A 25,810-nucleotide genomic window follows, 5' to 3' on the forward strand; every position below is an offset into this window, starting at 1 on the left:
TTTTTAAATAAATAAAAATATTAGAATGAGCTGAGTATGGTGGTACGCTCCTTCAATCCTAGCACTCAGGAGACAGAGACAAGCAGATCTCTGTAAGATCAAGACCAGCTTGGTCTATAGAGCAAGTTCCAGGCCAGCTGGGGATACAGGGAGACTGTCTCAAAAAGACCGAATGAATCAATGAAAAACTAAAGTTCTTTTCATGTTCAAAGATTAAATAAAGTCAGGCCAATAACTGAGAGAAATCAAGTGGAAACCACTTGTTTATGTTCAAAGACAAGACACAATCTGCCTTTTAGACAGTGTTGTTTTGAGGGTCTCTTCTACCTGTTTATATATTTGTGGTGAATCTATATAGTCTGTTACCTAACCCAGGAGCCCTGAGTCAGAATTAGTAATCTTGGTAGACAATCTCTAGAGGAGTCAGACTGGTTTCTCTTCCACCAACAGAATGAGTACCACTCCCCAGACTTGGATTTCTGCTACTTTAACAGGGAAAAGTGATAATGCCATCCTGTTTTAGGTGAAGTCAAAACATCTTTTCTTACATTAAAGTCCATGTACTTTTCTTTTACCAAGACATTTTTCTCTTTAACTTTGCTACTATTTTTTCTTTTTCCTTTTTAGGTCTTCCTGTAGCCCCAGCTGGCCTAGAACTTGCTATGTAAACCAGGCTGCCCTTGATCTCATAGAGATCTGCCAGCCTCTGCCTCCTGAGTGCTGGGATTAAAGGTGTGCACCACCATGCCCTGCTTTTAAAAGCCTCTTAAATTTTATGAGTATAAGTTTTTTGCCTACCTGTATGTATGTTATGTACACCAGATTGCATGCCTGGTGGTCACAGAGGCCAGAAGAGTGTGTCCAATCTCCTGGAACTGGAGTTAAGGATGGTTGTTAACCACCATGTGGGAACTGAACCCTGTGTCCTCTGAAAGAGTAGCCAGTGTTCCTAACAGCTGAGCTATCTTTCCAGCCCCTAGTTTTTTTTCAATTCTTTTCTAAAAAATACTTTTATTATTTTTATGTGTCTGAGTGTATTACCTACAAGTATGTAAGTGCACCTATGTCATGTAATGCCCTCGGAGGTCAGATGAGGGTATCAGATCATCTCAGAACTGGAGTTACAGATGGCTGTTAGCTGTCATGTGGGTGCTCTGAATCAAACCCAGGTCTTCTGCAAGAACAGCTAGTGCTCTTAACCTCCGAGCCATCTCTAGCCTCAGTTTTTGAGTTCTTGATTTTCAAAACACTGTTTTGTGCAGTTTTGTCTGTGTGAAAGTTTATTTCTACATAGTATATTTTTCTTTTACAGCTTCCAGATTTTAAGTCATAGTTAGAAAGTCTTCCCTCCTTCAAAGTTATAAAAGAAATTTACCATTACTGGGTATGGTGGCACACACCTTTAATCAGCACTTGAAAGCAGAGGCAGGTGGATCTATGTGAGTTCCAGGCCAGCCTGTTCTAGCTACATAGTGAATTCCAGGCCAGCCAGGACTTCATAGTAAGATTGTATCTCAAAGGTACACACAAAAAACAAAAAAAAAAGAAGAAATATATATACACACATACATATATTCTAATTTGAACTCTGTGTGATAAATTATACTTTATTGGAGGACATAGTGTCATAGGCTGAGGAGATGACTCAGTGGGTACAGTCACTAGGCCTGATGACCTGAGTTTAATCCCTGGTACATGATGGAGAGAAACAAGTTCTGAAAGTTGTCCTCTGATCTCCATACATACACCATGGTGTGCATGCACACACATAAAGACTTTTTTTTTTTTTTTTTAAGAAATAATGCTGGCGTGGTGGTGCACGCCTTTAATCCCAGCACTCGGGAGGCAGAGGCAGGTGAATCTCTGTGAGTTCAAGGCCAGCCTGGTCTACATAGTGAATTCCAGGACAGCTGGGGCTACAGGGAGACCCTGTCTCAAAAAGACCAAAACAAAAAAGAAAAGAAATAATTATAAAGCCAGGCGTGGTAGTGCACACCTTTAATCCCAGCACTCAAAAGAAAGAAATGATGTTCAGCAAACATTCCAGGAGGGGAAGAAAAGGAAGTAATATGGTTGGTGTCTGTGTAACAAAGATACTAATGAAGATGGAGATCTGTTTGGGTGGGTCTTGTTGGTATTTTGAATATCATTTAAGAGAGAAAACCAGGCAGAAGTGAACACTTCAAGATGTCTAAAGGGTATTTCCTACAGAAACAAACTGTCTCTCAGTCAGATCTCTTTCTTTTTGGGGGATGGGGACTAGGGATGAGACAGGGTCTCATATAATCCAGACTGGCCTAAGACATTTTTTTAAAAAATATTTTATTGAATTTTTTTGTATTTCATACATAAATTCATCTTTATTTCCCCTTCCCCTTTGGCACCCTTCCATAGCCCCATCCCCACCCCATGGGAGTTCATACATCCTGTCATTTGTATTAAGGCCTATTGTGTAAAGTTAGTTTTCTGAAATGTCCCTCATGCAAGTTCATCAGGGTTTTTTCAGTCTATCTAGAGTCTCCCTTCAACATCAGCTCTTCCTCACCCAGCAGTATTCAGCTGCCAATAATTCTTAGACTACGGTTGGGGCTTGCTGTTCATTTCTACAGTTCTATGCTGGGTTTTTGTCTGTCTAAGTTTGCATGGATCTTGTGCATGCTGACACCATTGCTGACACGTTTGTATAAGAAGGGTCCCAGGCACCTGTAGGACTATTTCTCTATGGTCATGCACTTCCTACCTGGCTCTTAGAATCTTTCCACCTCCTCTTTCACAATGGTCCCTGAGCCCTGGGTGGGTGAACCTCAGTATAGGAATCCTGTCCCTAGCTGTTGGAAGCTGTACCATAGAAGAGGTAATCAGCAGCCAAACTTTGCAGATCAAATAAATGCTCTGTGACCATGCTTTCAATGTCCTAATCCTAAGAGACCATGAAAAGTCTTTAGCACCATGCAGTTGCCATGTTTTGAAGGGCCCATTCAGTCTACCCATTGAACTTGAATCTGTTTCTTTTGTGGAAAGAGGAGGTTTTGGGGGGACTGAATCCAAATCTTTCTGTGAGTTGCTGTCATTGCTGGGAATTCTGGTTCTTTTTTTTTTTTTTTTTGGAGGGGGGTCTATTTTGAGACAGTGTCTCCCTGTTGCCCCAACTGTCCTGGAACTCACTACGTAGACCAGGCTGGCCTTGAACTCACAGAGATCCGAGTGCTGGTATTAAAGGCATGCACCACCACGCCTAGCCAGGGGTATAATTTTTATTCATTCACTCATCTGTTTATGTAGGAAGGAACGTATGGACTATAAAAACCAAGAGTCTAAGGATCACAAGAAAGCTCCTGCTCTATTCCTCCTCCTCTGTTTTTCAAAGAGGCTGTCTTACATAAAAGGAATGACACGGTTTGTCTAACAAACCTGGTATGTCTAACATAAAAGGAATGGCCCAGTCATTTTTGTATTGTTTGATGAGAGCCCCTATATTTTGTTAGGAGTCATGAGCTCTTTGTTTTTGGTGGTTTGGTTTTTGAAACAAATGCTCATGTAGCTAAAGCTAGCTTCTTGACTACTGGGGATGGCCCTGACCTCTTGATTCTCCTGTGTACACCTCCCACATTCTGGGACTATAAGTATGTGCCACTGGATTGTTAGGATTTTTTGAAGAAAGGTCTTGCTGTATAGCCCAGACTAGCCTGACACTGATTCTCCTTCCCTAGCCTCCTAAGACAACTCACATTCTTTAATTCCATTATCTTTTACCCCAAAGGAGGGGTTAAGTTTGCTCCAGAGGTTAGAGTTTTGATTGATAGATTCTTTTTTACATATTTATTATCTTTATTGTATGTGTATGAGTGTATTACCTGCTTGTATGTAAGTGCACTGTGTCACGCAATGTCTACAGAGATGAGAAGAGGGCATTGAATCCCTGGAACTGGAGTTACAGACAGTTGTTAGCCGCCTTGTGGGTGCTGGGAATCGAGTTCAGGTCCTCTGTAAGAAGAGCCAGTGCTCTTAACCACTGAGCCATCTCTCCAGCCTCCTTGACTGATGGATTCTAAATAGCAAAGGGTATAATAAAAGATAGTTTTGTGAAACAATACTTAGCCAAGGCCCAACATGTAATAAAAGCGTGACATTCATGAAGCTGGAAGTAGAAGGTTGGGTATAGTTGTACTGAGGACGTAGAGGCAAGAGGATCAGGAGTTTAAGACCAGCCTGAGCTACATAAAACTTTGTCTCAAAAAAATAGGGAAGAGAGGGGTGAAGAAAAACTGGAAGCAGAAATAGGAGCCAAGGAAGTAATGGGAAACTGGTCAGTTAAGACTCACCAGGCAAGGTGGCACACGCCTTTAATCCCAGCACTCGGGACGCAGAGGCAGGCAGATCTCTGTGAATTCAAGGCCAGCTTGGTCTACATAGTGAGTTCCAGGACAGCTGGAGCTACAGGGAGACTCTGTCTCAAAAAGACCAAAAAAAAATAAATAAATAAGAATTTAAGATTCTAGCTAAAGCCTGAGTGCTATTTGAAGATTTAAGAACAAACTGTTTTCATACTATATTACAAGCAAGCTGTATGTGAAAGTGCTTATCTTAAATTAACCAGTGCATTACAGACTGTTTAGTCTTTTTGTTTTGTTTTCTGAGACAGTCTTCGCACTTACCCCTGAGGTGGTACTTGCTCTGTATCCCACCCAGGCTGGCCTCAAACTCATGGGAATTCTCCTGCTATGGTATTCCAAAATAAGAGAAAGAGGAAAGAGCAGTGCTGTGCATCACAGTCTGAAGGTCTGGCTTGTTCAGTGCTCTCTAATCTCTCTCTTTTGAATCTGAAGTACACTGATAGCAGCCAGCATTCTAGTAGTTGAGGTTTGACATTATTTATTTTTACTCATCTGCTGGTCCAAGGGATTACAAAGATCAGATCCCAGCACATAAGATAGATAAGGTGCTGCTAATCATAAATTAATTTATCCTATTTTCCTCCACAGGAATTCAAAGAAGGACGAAGAGCCAGCCACACAGCCCCCCAGGTCCTTTTTAGCCACAGGGAACCTCCTCTAGAACTGAAAGACACAGATGCTGCCGTGGGTGACAACATTGGCTACATCACCTTTGGTGAGGCTGGGCTGTAAGGCAATGGTAGAGTGCCTAGCATGCACATAACCCTGTGTTCAGTTTTTAGCATTGCACAAAACATCAACCACCCTCAGTCAGCAAGGTGCAGTTGCCATTCATTCCCATGGCTGAGTGCCTGAATCTGGACAGTCTTGGCTAACATGTCTAGCAGGCAAAAGCAGGCATACCAGTGTATTTGTGTTTCCACTTGTCCTGTGGAAGGGGTATTACAGAGCACTGATTCTAGAGCAGGCAAGGTGCTATTTTGGTACAGTAATCGTTTCCTTTTTCTTTCTGTTTTTCTTAAAAGGGAAAGAGGTGACATGTCAAAAGTTAGGGATAAGCAAAGCCATTACTGTTTCCACTTTTGTTAGCCTCATAACTTGGCTGATCATGGTAGCTGACAGCCCATTCCCACACTGCACCTGACATGGCTGAAAGAATTATCCCTTTATGAAGCTTTATTTAACTCATCATTGAGCTGAGGGTATAGCTGTTTATTTCCAACTAATCTACCATATTTCATTCTATCTAAGCTGTACATTTTTCCCCAATATTTTTGTCCTTGAAATTGAGGTACATCTTACAGTTCATGGCATGTGAGTTTCATTGACAACATTTCTTTGTTTATGGCACATAAATCATGGTCAACTTGGAGTCAAATTTGTCTCCTAGCTTGATGTTCATTTCTTTTCAAGCCAAGGTAAAGGGAGAACCAGGAGTCCCACCCTTTCTTATGAGGCATTCCTATTCAGCAGAATTCACAGAGCTTGGGGCTCCTTGTGATAGTAAAATCATTGAGTACAGCGGGAACAGGAGCTAGAGAAGACTCCAAAAAGCTCAAAGGCAGGTCTGTACCAGTGCAAAGTCTACATGGTATCTATACAGGTCTATGGGTGGCTGAGCTAGCCACAGACAAAGCAACTTGTTCTTCTGGCCTGTCTAATGTTTAGTTTTCATTGCCAGAAGATTCTCTTTATTGTAATTTCTCTGATAGTCTACTTTGGCACCAAGGACTTAGGGCAGGCAGCATTGTTTCCTAAACCTAAAATCTAGAGTTGAGCATAGAATCCATATTTGGAGCGAGTTCCAGGGTCACACAGTTTTTGTGCCATGAGCTCCACTGTTGTCCTCATTGGCAGGCACCACCCTTAACTCTGCTGTTTATTCCTTCCTTGTCTCAAGAACCAAACCTTGGAGGAACAAAGCCTAGGAGGACTGAAACAAGGAGATTGTCCTTGTTCTGGGAGAGAGTTGATGGTAGCATTTGTGTCACCCCCTGATGCCTTTTTTGCTTCTCCTACCCTTAGTGCTGTTCCCTCGACACACCAATGCCAATGCTCGAGACAACACCATCAACCTGATCCACACGTTCCGAGACTACCTGCACTACCACATCAAGTGCTCTAAGGTGAGGGGCCACCAGCATCTGTTGTTTAGTCCTAATAGAAAGTTCCAGAGACCTTAAGAAATCATCTAATTTGAACCAAGAGTGTTGCTTGGTGGTAGAGCACTCGCCTAGCATGCTCAAAGCTCCATGTTTGGCCCACCCACTACCACTGACTCCCTTTTCCTCATCCAGCCCATGGTAGAGAGAGGAATATGTCTCTCTGGAATTGCTCCTTTTTCTGTTAACCTTCCCACCCAGGTTACCAAACTTCCTAAACTTAGCCTGGTTTATCCTAATTAAATCAAAGCTATAGTTCTACACTATGCATCTCCTTCAGTTCCTGCTGTGTTTGTTCCTAGGCCTATATTCACACACGTATGCGGGCAAAAACATCAGACTTCCTCAAGGTGCTCAACCGTGCACGCCCAGATGCCGAGAAAAAAGAAATGAAAACAATCACGTAAGTAGGACAGAACCACCTTCCTCTCCTGTGTGCGTCAAGAAATTATAGGTCCTGATGCCTGGAGCCCCCAGGTGACTGAGCAGTATGAGACCAGCAGGGACAGGCCTATAGCTACTAAATTGAAGATGAAATGAACAGTCTTTCACTTCTAAATGGTTTCTTTATTCCTGCTTCTTTGTGAACTACAAGAATGACAGCTAAGAAAAACAAGGACCTTTTAAGCAAAGGGCCTTTTTCACTAAGAAATTGTTTTCTTTGGACTTAATGAAAGATGTCTCGTCCTAGTATAGAGAGGTGCAGTCAATCACTTCAGGGTATTTAGTGGTATGAAGAGGCCTAGAACCAGTCAGTTCCTCAGTGTACTTTTTACTGGTCTGTTCTCAGCAGGGAAGGTACACAGGGCAAAGATTGCCTTTGTCAGAGAGAGAGATGACAAGCAGAGCAGTAAGCGGTATGGCTATGCTCAAGAGGCCAACATGATGTGCCTAGAGTTCACTCTGTGGCGCCTGGCATTCAGAACACTTTAAGCTCCTTCCCTGCAATGTAAGGCTATTTGAAAGGTCTCTGACTGAGTATTGAACAGTGTGTTAGGGTATTCAGCGGTAGGAACATCAGGTTTTGGTGGAAGTCACTTCTGGCTTTCTAAGCTGTCACCTAGGGCTCAAGGGTTAGCATTCAGCCTGTAGCTAGATCTCTGTTTAGTGAGATGGTATTAGATACCATGCTGTGAAGTGGAAGCTGCATAAGACATCTGAAGATGACAAAGCCAAGATGTGCAGGTAATGGTATGCCCAGGGAGATGCACGTTCTTAGTATCCCTTCAGAGCCTTGTCTGCACCCTAGCATCTTCCGTTTCTTTCCATTTGCTCTTTATACAGGAGTGCTTTTCCACCAGCCACCACTTTGGTGACCTAGAATAGAAGGGGAAAATTGCTGTGGGTGGTGTGTCAGAACTATACAGAAGCCCAGGTTGTGGCATGAACCTATGGTCCCAGCTACTCGGGGTGGTGAGGCAGGAAGATCGGTGAGCCCAGGAATTTGAGGCCAGCTTGGGCAACATTAGCAAGATCTTATCTCAAAAAACAAACCAGTGAGCTGGGAGATGGCTTAGTCAGTGAAGTGCCTGCCATACAAGCATAAGAAATGAGAATGGTTGGGTGTTCGTGCAGTTGCATGACATGTGCTGCCCTGAAAGCTTGTTACCCATGGGCACATTACCCATCTGACATGAAAAAAGAAATTAGGATCCCCATCACCCATGTAAAAGCCCAGCGTAGTGTCTTGTATCTACAACTCTAGTGCAGGGGGTCTGACAGGCAGATTCCATTAGCTCTCTGGCCAGCCATCCTAACCAGTCTGTGAGTGCCAGGTTCAATGAGAGACACTGTCTCAAAAAATATGGTGGAAAGCAGTAGATATGCTGCCAAATGAGGGAAAAGGAAGTAGAACTAGGTCCCTGTCCTGATACAAGTGGACCTGAGGAAAGATGATTCCTTAAAAGGAATAATAAATTGTGCACAAAACTCCATCCTGCTAAGTGTGGACAGGTTAGATTAGAGATCTTGTTTTTGCTCTCCTTTCCCATAGTTCTCAGTTCTTGATTCCAGGCTGCTTCACCAAGTATGTACCATTTACAGGCTGTCTTTGGGAATCTGGTGGCCCTTCTGGGGATACACTGAGTAGAGTAGGACACTACAGCTCAGGACCCTAGGATCAGGCATGTGTTCTCTGAGCCAGAGTGCAGTCACCACATGATAACAGAAGTGTCTTTAACCTTGAAAGTTTTGAAAATGGCTTTTAACTTCCTGCCCCCACAATGAAAGGTTAAGGAACTGTTACCTAATGGGATCAACTGGATAGGAGGAGCCTGAGTGAGCTGAAATTCAGGTCCATCTGACTATCTAAAATTTACAGACAAGTCAGGCATGGTGGCACATGACTTTAATCTCAGCATCTGGGAGACAGGCAGACAAATCTCTGAGTTTGAGGCCATTCCTGGTCTACATAGCAAGTTCCAAGACAGAGCTACATAGTAACACTCTGTCTAAAAAAAAAAAATTACAAACAAGCAATTCTCCCATTTGCTAGATATATTTAATGACTGTATGGGTTCAACATGGACTTACTTAGTATTGGCTAGAAAGAAAGACAGCAAGGCCATTCTGTGAAAGCTAGATCTTGGCCATGCCCTGTGGCTCTAATACTTTACCTGAGGAATCTTCTCCTTTCCTTCTTGTTTTGTGGTTTGGCATCCCACTCCCAATCTAAGAGTGTAGGGTGGAAGGAAAGGACATCTGGAAATGAGCCTTCACTCCATCTCTGCTTTTGAAGGGGGAAGACATTTTCATCCCGCTAACTCTTGGGAACAGAAGAGGAAGCATTGTCGACCGAAGGCTGGATCGCTTGCTACTGGATAATCGTAGCCCTGAATGTTGCACCTCTCCAGGTTCTTAAGGGATTCTCCCTTTGGGTTCCATTTTGTACGCATTTGGAAAATAATCTGCAGAAACGAGCTGTGCTTGCAAGGACTTCATAGTTCCCAAGAATTTAAAAAAGAAAAAAAAAAGAATTCCACTTGATCAACTTAATTCCTTTTCTTTATTCTCCTCCCTCACACCCTTCCCACCCTTTTCCAAGCTGTTTCGCTTTGCAATATGTTACTGGTAATGAGTTGCAGGTAATGCAATCTTAACTTGTTTTCTTCTAAATATTTGAGTTCAAAACTCCTGTATCTAAAGAAATACGGTTGGGGTCATTAATAAAGAAAAACTTTTATCTTATATGAGATTTTTCTGGGTTTCTGGATTGTAAGTTGAAAGGGGAGAAGATGGAAAGGATGGACTTATACTGCCCTTGAACCTGAAAGTCTATGCTAGAAAACCTCTTGTTCAAGAGCCCATATAGTTTGGATCTTCCTTTCTCTAGAAGAAAGAAGGGCTGGCTTGTGAATGTAAAGTTGGAAGGGCTGTTTGTTTTGCAGAGGTTTTTGGTTTTGTTTGTTTCTCACTTTGTATCCCAAATTGGCCTCAAACTGTCAGCAATCTTCATGCCTCAGCTTTCTTCTTGAGTTTCTGGGATTATAGGCATGAACCAACCTGTTTGTTGGCTTGTTTCTTTGTGACAGGATCATTCTCTCTATATAGCCCAACATGCCCTGAAATTCAAGTCCTCCTGTGTCTATCTCCTGTGTGCTGGAATTAGAGATGTGCCCCACACATGAGCTCTGAACTTGAACATGCATCCTGTGGTATAAAGCTTGATTATTAAAACTAGCTGGTGCTGAGTGGCTAGCTAGGAAACTCCCTGAAAGTTATAGGCAAATTAAAATGTTCTCTGGAACTAGGGATCTATCCCAATTGATACACTGCTTGCCTAGCCATGCAAAAACCCCTGGGTTCCATTCCTCAGCACCACATAAACAGGGCTTGGTGGTGTACACCTTTAGTCCCAGCACTTGGAGGGGAAAGCAAGAGGATCAAAGGTTCAAGATTATCAGCTCTACAGTGAACTTAGGCCAACCTGGGCTACATGATACTCTGTTCAAAAAAAAAAAAAAATGCTTTCTAGCTTGTTCTTTAATCATAAATTATATATGGCATTTCCTAAAATATGCTCCATACAGTTCTACAGGACATTGATGGAGATTTGGGTGTGGAGTTAATGCAAACTGGCTAGCCATAGGTCCTCTTTCTTGCATATCCTAAGCGATTGGCTTACTCCACAAAGCTCACTTTGGGAGATGTCTGCCTAACAAGTAGACAGGAGTCTAGCAGAGCATGCTGTTCCCTAGTAAGACACTGGCCCCAGAAATTAAATTTGCTTGGATGAGGTATTATCTGGAATTTTAGGGGATCCAAAATTGGTTTAGGGAATCCAAAATTGGTTTGGAGGCTGTCCTCTCTTTTTGTCTCCATTTCAGGTAATATGTTTCAAACTCGCTTGAGAATCAGTGAATTGTACAATCACCTGACTATATATATCCAGCACTTTTATCTACTAAAATTTTAATTTTAAGAGATAATGATAAATTTAGATGATAAATTTATTTGCATGTAATTCATTAGAAATAATACAGAGAGATTCTGTAGTTTTCCCAGTGGTGACACCTTGAATGGTGATAGCCCAGTATTACACCAAGAAATTACATATAGGGCATCTACTTTCTTCACATCTAACCTGTTTTACTTACACTTGTCTGTGCTTGTATTTTGTATTACTGTGCGTTTGTCTTACTTTGGTAGCTTGGTATAACACAGGCTGGAGCAGTCACTGCATCACACGCTTTGATTGGAGACATGGTTTTGTGCATGCACACCAGGGCAGAATTGGAGAACTTACACTCATTTTTGTCCAAGAAATGTAAAAGCCCTAGGTTGCAGACTGTTTAGTCATTACACCTCATTTTATTTCATTGGCATGGGTTCCTAGGGACCTGCAGGTTCTCCTAGTTTCCTGCTTCTGGAAGGTAGAAATTGAGGTTAAATGTAAATAATATAACAAACAATAAGTAGTATCTTGAGAGAAGGTGGCATGTAATCTTGACTACATAGCTATTTAAGAGGATTTCAAAGGTAATTTTGATGGATTTTTACATTGTTTTTGTTTTTTGATGCGATCTTTGTAAGTCAGGCCAGCCTCTGCCTCCCAAATGCTGGGATTGTGCAAGCACCACTGTGGTCAACGACTTTCATCTTCACTCCATTTTTAAAATATTTTATTTATTGTTACTTTATGTGCGTAAGTATATTGTCTGCATGTGTATAATAAGTGCACCTGTGTTGTGCAATGCCTGAGGAGGTCAGAAGACAGTGTTGGATCCCCTGGAACTGGAGTTATTAACTGCCATGTGGGTGCTGGAATTCAAACACGGGTCCTCTGCAAGAGTAGCCAGTGCTCTTAACTGCTGAGCCATTTCTTCAGCCCCCATTCAGTTTGTTTTTTATAGAATGTTACTATGTAGCCCAAGCTGATCTCAAACTTATAACAATCCTCCTGCCTCAGCTTTCCAATGCTGAGATTACAGGTTTGAGCCTCTAAATCTGGCTAGCCCCAGCTGACCTGGAACTCATTATGTAGTCCAAACTGGCCTCCGTCTCACAGAGATCCACCTTCCTCTGCCTCCCCATTACTGGGATTAAATGTATGCACCACCACATCCAACTTCATTTTTTGCCAGTTTCATATTTAAGATATGAAAAATAAAATATTGTGATTATATTCATACCCCTTCCACTTATGGACCCCTTTTTCCCACCGAGTCTCCCAGTGTTTATACCATTAGAGAAAATGATCCCCTCTCCCCTAGCATCCATAAACAGTCATTACTACTCAGGAAGGGATGAGACTGAGACATCATGGGCACCTCCACTATTCCATCATCAAGAATTGGAGGGCCCAGACTAGTACGGGTATCCATAGCTGCTTGTGTGCTCGTGGTTCTAACTTGGTAGTATTTCATGACTCTTCCCATTCTCTAACTCTTAAATTCTTTTTGCCTTCTCTTCTGTGATGATCATGCTGACTAGAAGAGAGGGACATTTTCTTCAGTGATGCAGCCACTGGTAAGGTGTCCGTGCTTCTGCAGTTATGGACAATTGCTAGCCGTCATGTGGGTGCTGGGAACCAAACCCAGGTCTTCTGCAAGACCAACCAGTTCTCTTCACTACTGAGCCATCTCTCCAACACCCACTTTAAAGATTTTTTTTCTGGTCTTTTTGAGACAGGGTCTCCCTGCAGTCCCAGCTGGCCTGGAACTCACTGTAGACCAGGCAGATCTGCCTGCCCCTGTCTCCCAAGTGCTAGGATTAAAGGTGTGTGCTACCACATCCAGGCCTTTGACAGAATTCATGTTCAAAGTCCTAGAGGGAACTGGATTGGAGGGAATATACCTCAAAATAATTAAAGCCATATATAACAAACCCACAGCCAACATCATTCTAAATGGAGAAAAACTGGAAGCATTCCCATTGAAATCAGGACCAAAACAAGACTGTCCACTATCTCCACTCCTCTTTAACATAGTGCTTGAAACTCTTGCAAGAGCAATAAGAGAAGGAAATTAAAGGAGTAATAATTGGAAGAGATCAAATTATCCCTTTTTTGCAGTTGATACTATATCTAAGAGACACCAAGAATTCCACTAGAAAACTCCTAGAAATCTACACGTTCAGTAAAGTGGCAGGTTACAAAATTAGTCTACAAAAGTCTGTAGCCTTTCTATATACCCATAACAAGCAATCAGAGAACGAGTACATGGAAACACTCCCATTCACAATAGCCTCAAAAACAAAACAAAAAACAAAGCCTAAGAATAAAAATACGAGATTTTAAATATCTCAATTAATATTGTGAAAATGACCATCCTACCAAAAGCCATTTATAGATTCAATGCAATACCAATAAAAATCCCCATGACATTTTTCACAGATGTGGAAAAAAACATCCTAAGAGTCATATGGAAGCACAAAAAACCTTGGATAGCCAAAGCAACCCTGAGCACCAAGAGCAGTGCTAGGGGGATTACTATACCAGATACTAAACTGTATTACAGACCTATAGTCATAAAAACAACATGGTATTGCCACAAAAATAGACCCATAGATCAATGGAACAAAATTGAAGACCCAAATATGAGTGCATGCAATTTCAGCCACCTGATATTTGACAAAGGGGCCAAGAACGTTCACTGGAGGAAAGACAGCATGTTCAGCAAATGGTGGTTGCAAAACTGGATCTCCACTTTAAAGAGTTTTAAAATTGTGTGTGGGTATGTGCATATGTGCTCAAATGCCTGAAGAAGCTAGAGGCATCGGATCCCCCTGGAGCTGGAATTAAAGGCAGTTAAGCACCACCTGATGTGAATGCTGGGTCCTCTGCATGAGCAATATATACTCTTAATAGCTGAACCATCTCTCCAGACCTAGATTCCTTTATATAACTCAAGACCAGACAGAATATGGAGTGGGGGTTTTGGTTTTGGTTTTTTGGTGGGGGGCTTGTCTTTAGTTTGAGATAGGGTAACATAGCCCCAGCTGGCCTGGAACTCAGAGAGATCTGCCTGCCTCTGCCTCCCAAGTGCTGGGATTAAAAGCGTGTGCTACCACCGCCAACAAATAAGGACTTTTTTTTTTTGTTTGGGGGTTGTTTTGTTTTGTTTTAGAGAGAAGGCCTCCCCGTGGGCCCACCTTGCCTGGAACTCACTGTGTATACCAAGTTGGCCTGGATCTCAGATCACCTACCTCTGCCTCCTGAGTGCTGGAATTAATGGTGTGCACCACTGTGCTAGAAGTAATTGGAGTCTTGGAGGAGTGGTGTCTAAGGCATACTTCATTCTGTCGGGGTTTTCCACACCTTCCCTAAGATAGTTGTACCATGCCCTGCTTGGGTAGCCTTTATTGGAGGGAGGAATGTTGGAGTGGTTGAGGAGGGCAGGAATCTGTAGATCTGAATTGAGGGATCTGTTCTGGGCAAGCTAAGAACAAGGAGTTTGGCAAGAAAGGAAACGAGAATACAGTAGGAAATGGGGGTGGGAGGAGGTTGGTCAGGGAAGGAAATAGCCCTCGCTGCTGCATTAAGCTACTTAATAGACACTGGTATGTGGCAGTTGACATCTAGTTGCCATCTTCTATCAAAGTCCCACTGACCCCCCCTCCTGAATTAGCATTCCAGCAGTGCTGCCCTGTTCTGCAATGCGTGGCTCCTAGGGTCCATATCAGACCCCAGACAGCCATCCTAAACCTGGGGAATCAGACAGGATCCTTTTTTGTGTATGTAGTAGGACTGTGCCAGAATTCAAGCCAACGTTCTCACACAGCATCAACTGGTCCTCAGCTTGTTTATATTCCAGCCCAGTTGTGGTCATTTAGATTTAAGGGCCCAGTTTCTTCTGGCTAAACATTGAATACAACTTCCTGAAGCCAGCAATCTGGCCATCCATTACAGTATCTGAAAAGTTAGATCCATATCTGTAATCCCAGCACTTGGGAGACTGAGGCAGAAGGATCAGGAGTTCTAAGGCTATGCTGGGCTACATACCAAGACCATGTCTCAGGAGAAAGAAAAAAAGTACTAACAGTAACTGGGGAGGCAGTCCAGGGTCCAGGAAGCTTCACATCCTGCCTCTCTGGGGCAGACTTTTGTGTGTGACTGCTCTCAGGCCTCACCCACCCAGTCCCAAATGCAACAGAAAAGTAAAATATGAAAGAGGACCAAAGAAACCCAGGAGGCTTCTGACAGTCTAGATTGGGTCACCCCAGTACCTGTTCTCCATCAGAAAGACCGCAGGTTGGGGGCACAGCCAGCAGATGGAGCATCTAAAAACTTGCTCCAGAGCTTTCTGTGGGTGGAAGGGCAGAGCAAGGTGATGAGTCACGCCCCAGGCTTGACAGTTGCAGAGAAGCAGCAGATGAGCTGCTGGTGAGGGAGAAGCTGAGCTGAACACAGGAGAGAACCCAGGCTCTCCAGCTCCCACTGCCCAAGCTGTTCCCCCTCATATGTCATACCACACACAGTGTTTAGACAAAGCAGAGAAGAAACACAGATATCCTGGATCTCTGGGGAAGGAGGCCTGGCTGGGAGTACAAAACAGTCTATTTATTCCTGGCAGTCCTGTATCTGAGGAGTCTCGTACCACTTCAGTTCAGACTCAGGCTGAACTCTCCCAGAACCTATGACTTCTGCCCCACCTCTCTGTGGGTCTGAGAACTGTGTGCTGGCTTCCTGGAGGATGGGCTTGAGGCTGCCCTGCTTAATCTCCCAGAAGTCCCACCTCTCATGGACCCCGAAAAGTGACAGGATAGGCAGTGCCAGAGTCTTCAGGCCTCCTGCCTTTGGGGCCACCTTTCTCCACAGGTACTAGAGTCCCCTCACTTTCACTCCAGCTTTCTTGCTGTGGCCTCAGCCTACTTCCTTCTGTTTTCAGGCCTTAGGGAGTGTCACTGAGCTCTCTGCCCCTTACCCTAAAGTTGTACTTCAGGTGGAAATCAAGATATCCCATGCTTCCACTCTGAACTTGCCTTTCTCTCAGTCTGCCATTTCCAGTTTTCCTGTGGAGCAATATTGCCATTCTTCAGTTTTCATAAGCTATTAGCCTTTCTGAGCAGAGTTCTTGTTTGGAGGGGACAGGTGTGGAAATCCTAATGATGTTAGCATTAATAATAATCACGTGCTCACAAGCCAAGTGCTGACCTGTTGTTACCTCATTTGCACAAAAGGTGAGTACTTTGGAATGGGGAGGTATTCCTTTTTTTGTTTTTGGGTTAAGAAGGGTTTGTTTTTCTGCTGTTGTTTTTGAGACAAGGTCTTAATTAACTATGTTTCTGAAGCTGGCTAGAACTCACTGCAATCTTCATGTCTCAGCCTCCTAAGTGCTAGGATTACAGATGTGAGCCATCAGGCCCGACTTAGGTAAGTACAATAAGTACAATTTTGAGCTCCATTTTGCAGATGAAGAAACTAAGAGAACTTCAACGGTTTGCCAAAATTCACACAACTAAAGCCATGGCACCACAGCCAGCTCTTCTCATGCCAATATCAACTTTAACTGTAAGCCCATTAGAGGAGGAGTCACTTGTTGATCTGACTTCCCCTCTTTACCATCAAGCACTGCTGTTTCGATGGTTGCCTATATTACCCCATGACATTGCCCACAACAACCTCAAGAGGTGTTTTTTCTTTTTTGCGGGGGTGGGGGTGGTGGGTTGAGACAGGGTTTTACTGTAACTCTGGCTGGCTTCAGACTCAAGTGATCCTCCTGCCTCAGCTTCCAAATGTTGGAATTATAAGCTTGAGTCACCACACCAGCTCCATTTATACCTTATGCATAGCCCAAAACTTGACTCAGAAAATAGTTAGTGGGGAGCTGGAGAGAGAGCAGTTAAGAGCATGTGCTACTGTTGCAGAGGACTGAGTTTGGTTCCCAGCACCCAGGTTGGGTGGTTCCCGACTACCTGTACCTCCAGCTCCAGGAAGATGCCTCTGACCTCCACAGGCACCTGCACACATATGCACATACCCACACACATGCACATAATTAAAAATAAAATCTTAACAGTTGAGAACTGACACATAATTAAAAATGAAATTAACAACAAAAAGTTGAGGGATAGGATATAGCTCAGTTGGTAGAGTGCTTGCCCACCATGCATGAAGCCCTGGGTTCAATGCCCAGCACAGTATTAAAAAGAAGTAGGGAGTGTCTGGAATGTGTTACTGAATATGTTAAAGCTGTAATGAAATGCTGCTTCTAATCATGTGGTTATTAAATTTAAAAAATTTTTAAAAACAGGGACTGGAGACAGACATGCTGACACACAACTATAATCCTAACACTTGGGAGATGAAAGCAGGAGGATCAGCAGTTCAAAGTCATCCTTGCCTACATAGGAATTTGAGGGGCTACAGGAAACCCTTGTCTCACAAAAGTAAAAATAAAAACAGTTGAGAGGTGCAGGATGACCCCAAAGTCAGGAAGACCATGGCTGTATTTCTAAGCTGAAAGTCTTCTTAGGAAATGGTGCTCACTGAAGATCTTCAGGCCCCCAACCCCCACCGTCTCATACTCACATGCATGTACCCTTTTGGTATATCACCAGGAATATAGAGCTGGCTGTGGACCACTGGCTGGCCATTCAGTTCAAGATGCCTAAAACGGTTCTGTTAATGGAGGAGGGTGTATGCCATACATTATTATTCATTAACTAAATGTGTTTCCCAGATGAGTTCCTCCCAGAAGTGAGGAACTACCACGCTAGGTGGCTGACCACTAGGGAGAGGGTCACTAGTACATAAGGGGAGGTCTCTCAGTAGAAGCTACTCAGGATGTGCCAAGTCCCACCCCCAGAGGTGGAGCCAAGACAGCCCTGCTAGCCTGGGCTCCTCCATCCCTCCAGGAACTCAGGCCAGGGCAGAGTCTGGGCAGACAAGCCTGGTTCCTGTTGTCCCCAGCATAGAAGCACCATGCACTCGTTGGCCAGGATACCAGATGAGGTCCGAAGCCCTGCAAGAAGAGCTGCTGTGACTCCCTGACCCTCAGAGAAAAGCTCAGCTGGTGAGCACCACCTGTCCCTAACAGCCATGTGAGTAGCTATTCCCCTCTCTCCTCTCCAGGCCTGATCCTGAAAAGATCACTGTATTGGTGCAAGCCACTAGGGTAGATGGGTAACATAGCCTACACCCTACCAGGACATCACAACTGGAGGTTGAACTCTGCCCTTCTTGCTCCTCTGGGGGAGACCAGTGAGAAACTCATGCCAAGGAAGGGCTCTGAGTTCCAGCTCAGGCCAGGTCTTGAAGGGTTTAATAAAGTACATGGTATAGAGAAAGAAGGGGAACAAACAAGGGGACTGCTGGATCAGGAAAGATAGGTCCTGCATGGAGGGTTCTCAGGGATATGAACAGGCTAAGGAGGGGGGGACAGCAGATCTGGGAGCAGCTGGAAAGAAAGAGCATCTCTCAGCCAAAGTGATCATAGAGTTGACACTGATCCTGGGAAAAGAGGCCAGGGAAGGGGAGGCAGAATCCTTCCGTATTGACTTTGATCCTAGCAACAGCAGATGCTCCCCTGTTGACAGAACAGGAGCTCCCACAGAATCCAGGACCCCTCCCCCTGGCCCTAGCTTGTGGCTTGGGGCTGAGACCAGGCAGTAAGGCAAGGATGGTGGTGGGTAGTTTGGAGGGTTTCCTCCCTGTCCTCTGGACTCAGCCTCATGAGATACAAGGTCCTCTCCTTGCTCTTGGCACCCCTAGTTCTTTACCAAGTATCTCCCCCACCCTTCCCTCTAGTTCCCAGGAAGGGCCTGTTGCTAGTGTGGAACGGACGAGTCAAGTTTATGGGCTGGAAGTCCTACCCAGAGGCTGTTCACTGAGCTGTAACAGTCTCCAGTGTGGGAGAGGGTGGGGATGCAGTGACAGGACACTCTGCTACTTCCCAGTCCTGGCCTGCAGGAGCCTTTCACCCAGTGACTGGCTGTGAGCCCATCCCCACCAACCAGGCCTGTCTTTTGGCATCTTGGGGGCAGGCAAAGATGAACAAAATGCTTTGGGTGGGTCCACTTTCAGACTAAACAGAGGCATAAACACAACTGCCCAGAGGCCTGGCAAATAATCGGGCTTGGTGAAGCTGCTTGCTGGGCACTGTGGTGATCACCCTGAAGGGCAGCCTCTACTCAGATACCATACCATCTGTGTTGCCAAAACTGATTTTTTTCTAAGAGAAACCAAAACTGACTTTTTTCTATTTAACTTTTTCTTTAATTGGCAACTACTTGAGAAACTGTATCAGCACACAGGCTATGGCCCACAGTCCATGGGTCTGCAATCTCTGGATTAATGTGCAGTCCCCACCAGGAGAACAACCTAATTAGGCCCCAACCTAATTCTGGCCGCTCCCCTCCTCCATCCAGGCATGCCGACTGCAGCTCCAAGCCTCCCCCATGCCAAGACCCAAGATGACACCCAACAGCACCGGGGAGGTGCCCAGCGCCATTTCCATGGGGGCTCTGGGGCTCTCCCTGGCCCTGGCAAGCCTCATTGTTGTCGCCAACCTGCTCCTGGCCCTGGGCATCGTCAGAGACCGCCACCTGCGCAGCCCACCCGCGGGCTGCTTCTTCCTGAGCTTGCTGCTGTCAGGCTTGCTCACAGGGCTGGCACTGCCCATACTACCCGGGCTGTGGAGCCACAGCCGCCGAGGCTACTGGCCCTGCCTCCTTCTGCACTTGGTCCCCAACTTCTCCTTCCTCTCCCTGCTGGCCAATGTGCTTCTGGTACATGGGGAGCGCTGCGTGGCAGTGTTACAGCCACTCCGGCCCCGGCCCTGTGGGAACATACAGCTGGCCCTCCTTCTCACCTGGGCCAGCCCCCTGCTCTTTACCAGCCTGCCTGCTCTGGGCTGGAACCACTGGAGCCCCGATGCCAACTGCAGCTCCCAGGCTGTCTTTCCAGCCCCCTACCTCTACCTCGAAGTCTATGGGCTCCTGCTGCCTGCTGTGGGGGCTGCTACCCTTCTCTCAGCCCGTGTGTTAGTCACGGCCCACCGCCAGCTACAGGATATCCGACGACTGGAGCGGGCAGTATGCCGCAACGCACCCTCTGCCCTGGCCCAGTCTCTCACCTGGAGGCAGGCCAGGGCGCAGGCGGGGGCCACACTGCTCTTCACACTGTGCTGGGGGCCCTATGTGGCCACACTGCTCCTGTCAGTCTTGGCCTACGAGAAGCGCCCACCACTGGGGCCTGGAACTCTGTTGTCCCTCATCTCGTTAGGCAGTGCCAGTGCAGCGGCTGTGCCTGTGGCCATGGGTCTAGGTAATCGACGTTACACAGCCCCCTGGAGGGCTTCCACCCAAAGATGGCTGCAGGTGATTCGGGGAAGAGCCAACAGGAATAGTCCAGGCCCCAGCACCGCCCACTACACCACTAACCAAAGCAGCATTGATCTGGACTTGAGGTAGAGGAAGGGCTGGGGCTGCCTCCTTAGAGCATCTGTCCATCTCACATGCCCTACTTCAGATTGGAGCCCCTACCCCATGAGACCTACCCTAACCAAATAAAGCTCCTCTGGCCACCACCACTGGATATCTCATCCAGATTTCAGAAAGGGAGGCAGGCAGACTGACTCAAAGACAGAGCACCAAGGGAGATTGTACCTCCAAACAGCCAGACATCGTGGTATTAAATATAAACCACAGGAGGGTGGGCTGACATCCCACACCCTGCCTCGCCCTGCACGGCCTTCCTCAGTTCCTCCTCCAGTTTAACCACCACAAAATGCACACAGACACTGCTTCTGGGAAGTATATTTTATTTACATTTTTAAAATCTGTAACTAGTCTCTCTTCCTCCTTTCCATCCCCCAGAGACTTGGGAAGGGAAAGAACGGGAACCTCAAAGACCTACCCCCCCATACAAAGACGCACCCCATGGCTCACACCAGCAAATGAAAGTGAAAGAAAAGTGGGACTCCTTCTGAAGGTCCCCAGGGCTGGATGGGGAGGGAGGGCCTGGCAGGTGGGTCTCTAAGGAAGAAAGGGACATGGGAGGCAGATCAGCTGAAGGGGTTGGAAAGCAGTCCAAATGCCCTCCCCTCATCTTCCCTCTGCACCCTGCACTTCTTCAGGGGGGCAGGAGTCTCCTTTCATCCTCAACACCAGACACCACGCCAGAGGCTGCAACCTTTAACGGTCAGGTCTCTGCACACAAAATACTTTCGCTTTGTGGTCTCCTGATGTCGTCACCACCAGGGAAGCATCTCTGTGGACAGAAATCAGGGATGGGATAAAGGGACTAAGGAACCCAGGGCCTAGTCCCAAGCCCATTCCCCAGGAGCCCTAGGGCAATTCTCTAGCACACCCTCTATTCTAGGTCTACTGAGTCCTGCACTTGGTTCACAGGCCCTTCCCCCAAATCCAGAGAGCTTTGGCTCCCTCATCTTCATCCATAAAACCCATAAGAGGATCAGTAGAGAAAACTCCCTGCATGGGAGCAACATAGAACCAAGTGGGACCAGCCTCTCAGCCTCCCACCCTATCATAGATCACTGCCAACCTGGAATGGGGCTGGAGCCCAGATCTGTGCTCGCCCAAGTGGCCTAGCATTCCTTCCTCAGGGTACAGCCAGGCTCTCCTCCTACCCCCAAAAAGCTCCAGCATCACCCCATGCCAGGCCCACTTTCCAAACAGGTGCCTGCCCTTGCCCATTCTGCTTACTTGCTGAGAGCAAAGTCCAGAATCTCAGCAGTGTGGCCCCGGTAGTCAGTGAGTAGGCGGCCGGTCCGGGCATCCCAGAGGCGCACAATACCATCCAGGCTACAGGTGTACACCACAGCAGTGCCAGCCTCCCAGAGCAGCTGCACAATGCCCGACTGCCCAGGTATGTGAAACAATGACAGATCAGAGCAGAGGTCAGGGGAGAAGGGAGAACACCCTATCCCCACCTCATAGAGGAAGGGCCACAGAGGACAGAGCAAGAGTCAAGTGTGGGGCACACGCTCCCAGAGGCCCTAGCTACTCCATAGCCAGGACAACAGCCCACAGAATGGGAACACAGTCCCAGGCACCAGTACCATACCTGGTGCTGACACTGGTGCCGAAGTGTCTGTGTGGACAGGTCATAGATGGCCAAAGTTCCATCCAGATAGCCAACAGCAGCCAGAGGCATCCTGGGAAGCAGACAGCAAAAGGAAGCCTACTAAGGCCCTGGACACCCACACCTTCCCTCATCCCTGGCCCCTAGCCCAGGCCTCTCCCCAAAGCCACCTCCTTCAGTCTCTTGGGTCTCCAGATCAAGGCTCTGCTCATACTCACACAGTGCAGAAGCCCAAGGACTCCACTGAGTTAGATTCACTCTCTTCCCCCTCTCCCAGGCTGGGCTGGGAGGCCACAGTCTCAGGTCTGAACACACCCACCACCTATGGGAAAGAGGAGAGAGTCTCAGGAGAACTGGGCTCCTGCTCCCCTGACATAAGAAAGGGGAAGGGAAAGGGTAAAGCAGAAGGTTCAGCCAAGCAGAGGCACCAAGCTACTCACCTTGCCAGTTGTGGCACTGACCAGCTTAGCCTGGCAGTCCACAGAGCCAGTGAGGATCAGGCTCCCATCCTGGTTGGTGGCAACACAAGTCAGAGGGCCCTGGTGACCCTCAGTCCCTAGGATGGAGGAGGGAAACACAGGCTGAGTCCTGCACCTGGCTCTCAAACCCATCCCTCAAGCTTGGGTGAACACCTCCCCCACTTGTGATACCTTTCAGTACATGGATGGGGCTTCCCTGCTTCAGGTCCCAGATCCTGATGGTGCCATCTTCATAGCCTACCACAGCTCTCTTCCCTAAGGGCCAGAGGCAATGATGATCACAGGCCAGAGGGTACACTCAGACATAACCAAGCAGAGAATGGACAGGAAAATAGAATTGGGGGCCCCAAAAATCCCTCCTTGGACACACAGGTGAAACCTAGTAAGGGGCTGATGGCTGTGGTTGCCCCAAGAGCAGACCTGAGTCTGCTAGCTGTAGCTCAAGTAGGTGAGAACCCAGGATCCACCTCTGCCCCCTGGAAGAGACGCTCAGGGCAGTTCTCACCATCCGGGAGGACTCGGCCACAGGTTGCCGGACAGTTGGGGCCTTGGAAGGGCTTGCAGTCACCATTTGGGACCTTCCACATCCAAGTATTGCCGTCAGCCGTGCCTGCCAGCAGGACAGGTGCCCGAGGGTGCCACTCCATCCACTGGCAGAGAAGAAGGATTAGCAGCAAGGCCTGCCCCTTAGCCTATCTAGGAGCCCATGAGCCCCATTCAAGGTGTCCCTACTTCTTGGGTCAGCAAGAACCTTGCATGTAATCAGGTACATTGCTATAGGTGGGGTACACTGGCTCAAAGCAGACTTATCCAGTACAGATAGCCCACCCCCCACCCCCAGCTCTCACCCCTACCTGAGGTCCCACAACAGTTGAATCCCACTCCAAGGATCTCACCTCCAGGTCTCCTGCTTCAAAGGACCAGACCTCTTCCTTCGTGTCTACCTGCCATACTTTCAAAAGACCACTCATGTCCCCTGTAGCCACTAGGGTCGAGTCATGACTGAAAGCAGCACACGTCACAGAATCTTTATGGCCTACAAAGATAAGTGGGCAGATTCCAAACCCACCTGGACTATGTAGAAAGTTCAAGGCTAGCCCAATGTATATAGCCCATTAAAAAAACAAAACAACAACAACAAAAAAAAAAAGCAAGAAAGCAAACCAAGAAATCAATAAAGTATGATCCAGGTACCTGGCCACCTTTTTAAAATGACCAACTAGAAAAAATGGTAAGAGGCCTTAGCAGAATAAGTGGCCAAACATACTGCACTCCCAAGGACCAATAACAAAAACACATGCTATTGCCTCCACTAACTACTCAACCATCCAGAGCCTGTCTCCTAGGCCATGCACCCCCACCCCTCTTCTGCACCTCCATCACCATCTCCTCTTAGCCCACCCTAGCTAGACTCCCTTGGCCATCTAGTACCTCCTGCCCAACTCCATGCCCATGAGACCATTACTTGTCTTCTATGGGTTCTTGGGGTCCAGTGCAAGGCAGAGGTCTGTAAATGGCTGCTGGACAGTCAACCGCCGCAGGCCATCCGCTAAGACACACCCTCCCCAGCCTCTCACCTGCACACTCAAAGAGCAGCTCCCCATCACTAAGCCTCCATACAAAGGCTTTGTCATCTTCACCGCCTGTCACTGCCAGGGTGTTGGTCTTGGGGTCCAGGCTCACACAAAACACAGATGCTGTCCCAAGAGATAGTCCATGAGTAAGAGGACAGAATGGAGCACTCACCTAGAGTTCTGTCCTTCAGAACCTTTAAGAAACCCACCCCATTTCCCCAAAGTCATAGGTCTTCCCCTCTTGGAAAGGAAGAGTGCATCTAGTTCTTGTTTCAAGCATAAAGTTGTTAGAGAAATCCTCTTCCAAACCCACCAAGTCCTCCTCCAGGGCACATCCCTCTGCTGTTCTGTTCCCTCACCATCCCACTCTGAGAGGCGATAGCCAAGAGATGGGTTTATGTGCAGAGCTGAGAGTTATCATGGGATACCATCAGGCTGGGTATGAATCAAGTAAGGAAAGCTTCAATTCAGGAGCCTGGCTTACTATGGAAAACATGCTCATTTTGGAGTGCCAATGACTTCTAATTTCTACTAGGTTACTTCTAGTTCCATCCAAGACAACTTTTTAAAGAAAACTAAGATCCAGAAAGACTAACAAAGGTGGTAAATGTCCAGGGCCAACAGGCCAAGCTCAAATGCCCACCTGGACTGTTGAAGTGATCTCTCAAAGACCTACCTGAGTGTAACGCAAAGGTGACCTCGCTATCATCAGGACCCTCCATGCTGCCGACCACCCCTTCCTGAGGTTCCAGGACCCAGCCCTCCTCATTGCCCTCTTCCTCTTCTTCCTCTTCCTCAAAGTCCACGTCTTCCATTTCCTGGGCGAGATCATCTGCTTTGGGGAAAACGTTAAAAGATGGGGCACGGAAGGTGTAATAAGAGGGAAGGAGTCAAGACTGAGGAGGCCGAGGCTAAAAGGTGGGTCATGTGGCCAGAGGGTAAGATGTGTCTTGTCTTGTGACCAGAGTTAGGTAAGGTAGTGTCGGGCAGATAGGTGTAGGGGATAGAAGGAGGGATCTTGGCACCCCACGAGGGTGGTGGGGAGCAGAGGTCTGAAGACCTGGCGTTGGCCAGCAACCATGTAGGAAGAGAGGACAGAGGGCATGCTGGGAAGGGGGTGTGTGAGGGGAAGGGCCAGGGGAGGCGTCAAGGAACCCCCACCCAGCCAGGCCTCGGAATAAGTGTGGGGGTAGGGGAGGCAGGCCGGGAGAGAGAGGTCGGTAGGAACGACCGGTAAGGGGTAGAGGGGAAGGGGAGAAGCAGGGGTCAGAGGCCAGGAGTGAGCGCCTCCTGTACTGTGGCCTCAGCAGCGGTAGTTCTCACCCGGGTCCGGGGGACCTGGATCCAGCTCTACCACTTCAATGATCTCTTCATCACCATGGAAGCTTAGGGTCTCCAGCGGGGGGGTGTCAGCGGCCGCCCCGCTCTCCGATTCGGACTCCATGCGGCGTAAGCTACCGATCCACTTCTCTGGGCCCAAACGCCTCCCAGAGTCAGCTCTGCGCGACGACGCGGAACTCGAGCCCCTCCTCCCAGGAGGAAGTAGGCGTAGGCGACTCCCGGGCTGAAGGTGCTACGGCATCCCAGCCAATAGCGACGGGGGTGGACTGGCTGAATGGCCAATCACAAGCAGAACTGGAAGACCAGGCTGGGGCGTGGCGGGAGAGCCCAAGCTCCGCCCGATCTGACTCCGCCCCCAGCAGGAGGGAAACAAGCG

At 47.0% G+C, this 25,810-nt stretch overlaps 3 protein-coding genes and 1 non-coding gene across 6 annotated transcripts in view; 3 read left to right on the plus strand and 1 right to left on the minus strand.

The window, feature by feature from the left end:
* Positions 1-9,744, plus strand: part of Arpc2 (actin related protein 2/3 complex subunit 2) — a 38,693-nt gene extending 28,949 nt beyond the window's left edge. The window contains exons 8-11 of the mRNA XM_008825695.3: positions 4,983-5,109; positions 6,420-6,520; positions 6,859-6,959; positions 9,294-9,744. Of these exons, the coding sequence (XP_008823917.1) occupies positions 4,983-5,109; positions 6,420-6,520; positions 6,859-6,959; positions 9,294-9,318 (354 nt within the window). The 3' untranslated portion in view covers positions 9,319-9,744. The remainder of the gene's footprint in view (positions 1-4,982; positions 5,110-6,419; positions 6,521-6,858; positions 6,960-9,293) is intronic.
* LOC115068932 lies at positions 8,091-8,190 on the plus strand. The gene has a single exon (XR_003848273.1). It is a non-coding gene; the product is annotated as a small nucleolar RNA U13 (small nucleolar RNA).
* A 7,572-nt stretch (positions 9,745-17,316) lies between the features above and the next one.
* Gpbar1 (G protein-coupled bile acid receptor 1) lies at positions 17,317-20,604 on the plus strand. Of its 2 annotated transcripts, none has more exons than XM_008825697.3 (2): positions 17,317-18,037; positions 19,364-20,604. In XM_008825697.3, exon 2 carries the CDS (start codon positions 19,394-19,396, stop codon positions 20,405-20,407), a length of 1,014 nt encoding a protein of 337 aa, XP_008823919.1. In that variant the 5' UTR covers positions 17,317-18,037; positions 19,364-19,393; the 3' UTR covers positions 20,408-20,604. The 2 variants fall into 2 exon arrangements, with proteins under 2 accessions (XP_008823919.1, XP_029415855.1); XM_029559995.1 differs by having other exon boundaries at positions 17,317-18,009.
* Positions 20,605-20,740: 136 nt separating this feature from the next.
* Positions 20,741-25,647, minus strand: Aamp (angio associated migratory cell protein). 2 transcript variants are annotated; one of them, XM_008825699.3, is made up of 11 exons: positions 25,417-25,647; positions 24,770-24,925; positions 24,097-24,216; positions 23,416-23,555; positions 23,025-23,169; positions 22,691-22,774; positions 22,481-22,596; positions 22,259-22,362; positions 22,023-22,113; positions 21,662-21,816; positions 20,741-21,206 (listed from the first exon to the last, which is right to left on the minus strand). In XM_008825699.3, exons 1-11 carry the CDS (start codon positions 25,535-25,537, stop codon positions 21,131-21,133), a joined length of 1,308 nt encoding a protein of 435 aa, XP_008823921.1. In that variant the 5' UTR covers positions 25,538-25,647; the 3' UTR covers positions 20,741-21,130. The 2 variants fall into 2 exon arrangements, with proteins under 2 accessions (XP_008823921.1, XP_008823920.1); XM_008825698.3 differs by having other exon boundaries at positions 24,770-24,928.
* Positions 25,648-25,810: the final 163 nt, after the last annotated feature.

The sequence above is a fragment of the Nannospalax galili genome, unplaced genomic scaffold (genome assembly GCF_000622305.1).
Source record: "Nannospalax galili isolate Female #2095 unplaced genomic scaffold, S.galili_v1.0 scaffold127, whole genome shotgun sequence".
Taxonomy (NCBI): Eukaryota; Metazoa; Chordata; class Mammalia; order Rodentia; family Spalacidae; genus Nannospalax; species Nannospalax galili.

Coding starts and splice junctions, on each gene's coding strand:
- Gpbar1 (XM_008825697.3), top strand. CDS start 19,394: ATGCCAAGACCCAAGATGACACCCAACAGCACCGGGGAGGTGCCCAGC.
- Aamp (XM_008825698.3), bottom strand. CDS start 25,537: ATGGAGTCCGAATCGGAGAGCGGGGCGGCCGCTGACACCCCCCCGCTG. Junction 22,775..23,024: donor TGGCCGAGTCCTCCCGGATG/GTGAGAACTGCC, acceptor TCTGGCCCTTAG/GGAAGAGAGCTGTGGTAGGC. Junction 22,363..22,480: donor TCAGTGCCACAACTGGCAAG/GTGAGTAGCTTG, acceptor TCTTTCCCATAG/GTGGTGGGTGTGTTCAGACC.